The sequence below is a fragment of the Dasypus novemcinctus genome, chromosome 13 (assembly GCF_030445035.2).
Source record: "Dasypus novemcinctus isolate mDasNov1 chromosome 13, mDasNov1.1.hap2, whole genome shotgun sequence".
Taxonomy (NCBI): domain Eukaryota; kingdom Metazoa; phylum Chordata; class Mammalia; order Cingulata; family Dasypodidae; genus Dasypus; species Dasypus novemcinctus.
In genome coordinates, this window is record NC_080685.1 from 30583542 (window position 1) to 30589343 (window position 5802).

The 5802-nt window shown below is 62.6% G+C and overlaps 1 protein-coding gene across 6 annotated transcripts in view; it reads left to right on the forward strand.

The window, feature by feature from the left end:
* Nucleotides 1-5799, forward strand: part of ZBTB7B (zinc finger and BTB domain containing 7B) — a 15831-nt gene extending 10032 nt beyond the window's left edge. For all 6 annotated transcript variants that reach the window (XM_071207464.1, XM_004455843.5, XM_058309783.1 and 3 more), the window contains 2 exons: nt 2017-3167; nt 3573-5799. In XM_071207464.1, coding sequence (XP_071063565.1) covers nt 2023-3167; nt 3573-4038 — 1611 coding nt within the window. In that variant the 5' untranslated portion in view covers nt 2017-2022 and the 3' untranslated portion in view covers nt 4039-5799. The remainder of the gene's footprint in view (nt 1-2016; nt 3168-3572) is intronic.
* The last annotated feature ends 3 nt before the right edge of the window (nt 5800-5802 follow it).

The window sequence follows — 5802 nt, forward strand, 5'->3', positions numbered from 1 at the left end:
TCGGCCCCCAGGGAGAGAAGCCGTTTGGGGTCTTAGGTTGGGAACTGGTGGGCCATGGAAGAGTACCCAGGTGTGGCTTACAAGCAAAGGCAGCCACGTGGGCGCTGCTCACGCAAGTCTTCCGTGCAGGAGCCAGGCCCTGGCGTGGCAGCGAAGGTGGCAGGCAGGGAGGCAGGCAAAGACAATGCAGCTCTTGTGAACTAAAGAGGAAATGTGTGGCCCTTGACCCTTCTACCCCCCCCCCAAAAAAAAAAAACCTTCTCCCACCAAGAGCCAGGACTGAGCAGCTGCTGGGAGGGGCAGAGGGGACAAAATGTCAGTGGAACTTATCCTAAAGACCATCTGGGCCAGCCTTTAATATTACAGAGGAGGAAACGGGCCTCTTAGGTAAAGGAAGTAACTTGACCAAGGTCCTGTAGTTGGCAGTAACCTAGCTCCCTCTTGAGGGAGGGAGGCAGACCTGTCCCCAAAGAGTTCTCTCAGCAGAGGCCGCCCTGGTAGTGGCATCTGCCCCCCAGCTGTTGGGGGCAGTGTTGAAGGAAGGGTGGGAACGTTTATCAAGTGCCTACTGTATGCCCGACAGTGCACCGTTTGTGGTCTTATTTAATCCTCACCTAGGAAGTGAAATTATCCCATATTACGGATGAAAAGAGAGGCTCAGAGATTAAATCAACTTGTTTAAGGTTGCAGAGCTAATCAGAGGCCAAGTGGGGATCCAGACTCAAGCCTGGGTGACTCCAGAGCCCATCGCTTTCCCGGCTCCAGCACTGCCTGCAGTTGCTCCAGACTCACCAAATGTCAGGGCTAGGCCCTTGGGGTGCCCATTCCCACCCCCTCCTCCTACAGACAGCCCCGAGAGAAATGACTCGCCCAAGGTCATTCAGCAAGATTGTAGCAGAGCCAGGACTTGAAGCAGATCTCCCCGCTTCCAGGCCAGACTGGCTGCTCTACCCCGCCTCCCAACCTTGGGACTGCTGCCTGCCCCGTCTCTTCTCTGAGTGCCTTGGCGGGGAAGGCGCAGCGGGGGCCCCGCTGGGCATGCTGGAGAGGGGCACGCTCCACTGGGAATGCCAAGGGAGAAACGGTGGTAGTAGCCGAAGGGGAGGGGTGGGTGTGGAACTCGGCCTATTGGCAGTGGGGGATGGGGGGCAGAGGCTGATGCTTATCTGTGTGGGGCAGGAAGCACCCCCGCCAGCAACACCCCAGCAAAGGGTGGCTGCTCCTTGGCCCAATGGGGGAGGGGAGGATGTGCGTGTATGGGGGGGTGTTGGGAACTGCGTTTCCCGTTTGGCCTCTGGGGGGGGCGGGTGGATCTAGAAAGGAGATGAACTTTGGGTGGCTGGGAGAGAGCAGGAGAAGGAGGTGGAGGAGAGGATGGTGCTTGGAAGCCACCTCCTCTTGTTTGCATTGTGTTTTACAGTGTACCAAAGGCTTGAGGGAGATAACTCAAGTTAGAGCACCTGGCCATGCCTGGCCTTGAGCAGACCTTGGTCCAGTGTGAACCTAGAGTGTGACTCTCCCTGGACAGGCAGGCAATTCCATCGCAAAGACTGTAGCCCCATTTGTTCAGATGGCTGAAGCCGATTGCCAGGGCCACCCACCAATGACCAGTCCTCCAGCCAATTCTGTATGAAGCCTGAACTGGGACCCCCGAGGCCTATCTCCCAGTTCATTCATTGTTTTTGGAGGGCTGGGGATGGGGCAGGTGAAGCAGATGGATCTCTAGGAAAGGGCCCGAAAGTAGTCAGGGCCTCTGCAGTGCAATGGTTAGGTACCCCATCCTGCCACTTACCTTGGAAAGGCACTTCACTGGTCTGAACCTCAGTTTCCTTGTCGGTGAAATGGGTAATAATAGTACTTCAGGGGGTTGCAGAAGACTAGCTGGGTGTAAAGCACTTAGAAGAATGTCGGCGTGTGGTCATCTCTCAGTAAGTGTTGGCCAGTGTTACTATTCCTTCCCCAGACCTCCTTGCAGGGCTGAGCATCTCAACATCGCCTTCTGTTGTTCCCCTGCAGGAGAAGATGGGGAGCCCTGAGGATGACCTGATTGGGATTCCCTTCCCAGACCACAGCAGCGAGCTCCTGAGCTGCCTCAATGAGCAGCGCCAACTGGGCCACCTCTGTGACCTCACCATCCGGACGCAGGGCCTCGAGTACCGGACCCACCGAGCCGTGTTGGCCGCCTGCAGCCACTACTTCAAGAAACTCTTCACCGAGGGTGGTGGTGGGATGGGGATGGGGGTTGGGGGCGGTGGGCCGGCTGCTGGGGGAGCAGGAGCTGGGGTGTGCGAGCTGGACTTTGTGGGACCGGAGGCCCTGGGTGCCCTGCTCGAGTTCGCCTACACGGCCACCCTGACCACCAGCAGCGCCAACATGCCGGCTGTGCTCCAGGCCGCCCGGCTGCTGGAGATCCCGTGTGTCATCGCTGCCTGCATGGAGATTCTGCAGGGCAGCGGGCTGGAAGCCCCCAGCCCTGACGAGGATGACTGTGAGCGAGCCCGCCAGTACCTGGAGGCCTTCGCCACAGCCACGGCCTCTGGAGTGCCCAACGGTGAGGACAGCCCTCCACAGGCGCCCCTCCTACCGCCGCCTCCTCCGCCCCCCCGGCCCGTCGCTCGCCGCAGCCGCAAGCCCCAGAAAGCTTTCCTGCAGACCAAGGGGGCACGGGCGAACCATCTGGTTCCCGAGGTGCCAGCGGTGCCCACGCACCCCTTGACCTACGAAGAGGAGGAGGTGGCAGGCAGAGTGGCCGGCGGTGGTGGCGGTGGGCTGGGGGACAGCTACAGCCCTCCCCCCGGGACAGCCTCACCCCCCGAGGGGCCCCTGAGCTACGAGGGCTATGAGGGTGAGGAAGAAGAGGAGGAGCTGGTCTATCCCCCAGGCTCCGGGCTGGCTCCGGGCGGCCGGCCGCCGCTGTCTCCAGAGGAGCTGGGCTCGGATGACGATGCCGACCTGATGGCCTACCTGAGCTCCCTGCACCCGGACACCCTGCCGCCGGGCCTGGATGGCCAGGACAAGCTGGTGCGCAAGCGCCGCTCCCAGATGCCCCAGGAGTGCCCGGTCTGCCACAAGATCATCCACGGCGCGGGCAAGCTGCCGCGCCACATGAGGACCCACACGGGCGAGAAGCCCTTTGCCTGTGAAGTCTGTGGCGTCCGCTTCACCCGGTGAGCACCCCGTGGCGAGGCGGGTGGCGGGTATGAGACCCGTGGGGTGAAGGGTGGTGGTCCTGGGGTATGTGGGTTAGGAGAGTGAGGAGAGAGGCCAGGAGAGCGGGGCGATGGGGATGGGTCATGGAGGGTGGTGGTCCTGGGGTATGTGGGTTAGGAGAGTGAGGAGAGAGGCCAGGAGAGTGGGGCGATGGGGATGGGTCATGGAGGCTTTGGTGCCCAAGAATGCTGTGATGGAGGCAGAGGAGTGGGTGATGGCACGACCTAGCTAAGCGGGGGGCCAGTCAGCAAGGGCACCCTGGGGCAAAGGTGGGAGTGGGGCAGGGCCTGGGAGGACAGCGGAAGTAGCCAGAGCCCCTGTCCTGAGTAGCTCCCTTGCTCCCTCACCCCTGCCTGTGCCAGGAACGACAAGCTGAAGATCCATATGCGGAAGCACACGGGAGAGCGCCCCTACTCGTGCCCGCACTGCCCAGCCCGCTTCCTGCACAGCTACGACCTCAAGAACCACATGCACCTGCACACGGGGGACCGGCCCTACGAGTGCCACCTGTGCCACAAGGCTTTCGCCAAGGAGGACCACCTGCAACGCCACCTCAAGGGCCAGAACTGCCTGGAGGTGCGCACCCGGCGGCGCCGCAAGGACGATGCGCCACCGCACTACCCGCCGCCCTCTGCCGCCACCCCCTCCCCCGCCGGCCTTGACCTCTCCAATGGCCATCTGGACACCTTCCGCCTCTCCCTGGCTCGATTCTGGGAGCAGTCAGCCCCCGCTGGGCCCCCAGTCTCCACCCTGGGGCCCCCTGATGATGACGAGGAGGAGGGGGCGCCCACCACGCCCCAGGCCGAGGGTGCCATGGAGTCCTCTTAAAGAGAGACAAGTGGCCAGGCTGGAGCAGCACAAGGCCGGGGACACCCATGCCAAGCAGTGGGAGCATGCAGGACAGAGCTGGGGTCGGGGCACTGAGCCTTGCTGGCATCAGAATCAGCCCCCACCCCCACCCCACCCTGGAGCCCTCATTCCACTTCCGGAGATATCCAGGCAGAGGCTCCCCAAATTGGGGTGATCCCCCAAGGAATGATAAATGATACATATATTATGTATATATTTACAGCTCTATTGTAAAGGTGGGGTCCCTGTCCCCAGCTGCTCCTGGGGAGTAGAAGCAATAATGTATTTCTGATTTGTGGGGTCCCTTTTCGGCTATGCGGGTTTCTAGGGGTGGGAGGCTTGGGACCAAAGCCTTGCCCCACCCCACACCCCCTGGGGGGTTTGGCTGTGTAGAAGGGTGCAGGACTGGCCCGCCCTTCCGAGACCCCTCCCTGGTTTCAGTTCTCTTTTCCTGACAGTGAATGATGAAAGGGGGCCGGAGGGGGTGGGCAGCGAAGGAAGGGTAGGTGGGGAAAAGCAAGGTAGAAGTTTGAAGGACCGGGGCGGGGGCGCTGGGCCTGTAAGGAAGGAGCCATCCCAGTCCCCCTCCGCCCTGCTCCCGGCGCTGAGTCACGGGGTCCCGAAGACGAAGGGGGCGGGGTGGCCTGATTGGCTCGCCCGCCCCTGGGGGCAGCGGCTGTGGCCCCGCCCGGACAGGGAGCCGCTGCGCTGCGCTCCCCTCCCCTCCAGCGTCCCCGGGCAGGGAATGTCTTGTTCCCGCCGCTCCCTCCCGGGGCCAGAGGGCAGGGCGGGCCGGGCTGCGTCCTACCCGCCTCTCCTCCCCCACCGCATCGCCTCCCCGCCCAGGTGCGAGCCGGAGCCGCCACCGGGGCCGCCTCTGACTCACGCCGCCCCCAGGCTGGCGCGGCTCGGGGTGTGGGACCGAGCGAGGGGCTGGGGGGAGCCGGCGCCATCTGGCGGCCGCGTCGGGCGGTCCCGCGGCGCGCACCGCGGGCGCCCCCTTGCCCAGGCGGTGGGCGAGTAACGTGTCGCGCGGCTGCTGGGAAAATGGGCTGCGGACCTGTGAGAAAGGGGCCCCATGGCCAGACCGTTGCCAGCCTGGGCTTCTGGTCGGGTAGGGGAGGATTAACTCCTTCAGGCTTCCACCCCATTCTGTACATAGCCCCTTCTGTTGGTCTCATTGAAATCTAGTTTCAGATTTTTAACTCCCCAATTCTGCTGGGGGTGGGGGAGTATCTCCCCTCCCCCCTTCCTCGCTGGGTGCTGGACCCCCGTTGCGGCCTGGGCTCTGCCTTGCACTATTTCCCCTCCCTGGCCTGGCGGCCCCTACCCCTCCTTAAAAGGGGCCCGGTGCTCTCTCTCCCTTCCATGCACCCCCCATGCCCATTTGCACAGCTGCCCAGGTACCCCCAACAGTTGGGGGGGTCACAGGGAGGGGGTAGTGGGACCAGTCCCTGTATCTATTTAAAAAGTGATGATGTAATATATTGGAAAGGGGGGAGAGGTTGGGTTGGCTGGACTTCATCTTAGCATTTCAGGTGATGGGTGGAGCCCAGGGCCGGGAGACCTGGGGCCTAGCCCCAGGGTGCGGGGACGCGTGGCCTCCCCTCCTCCCCTTGCCGCTTTTCCAGTCAGTGCCTTAGGGGGGGAGGCAATCCCCCCCTCTCCTGTTCCTTCCCCTTCCCCCTCCCCCCCCACCTCGGGTGTAAACGACAGGAAGAAATAATAATTTAAGATTCACAC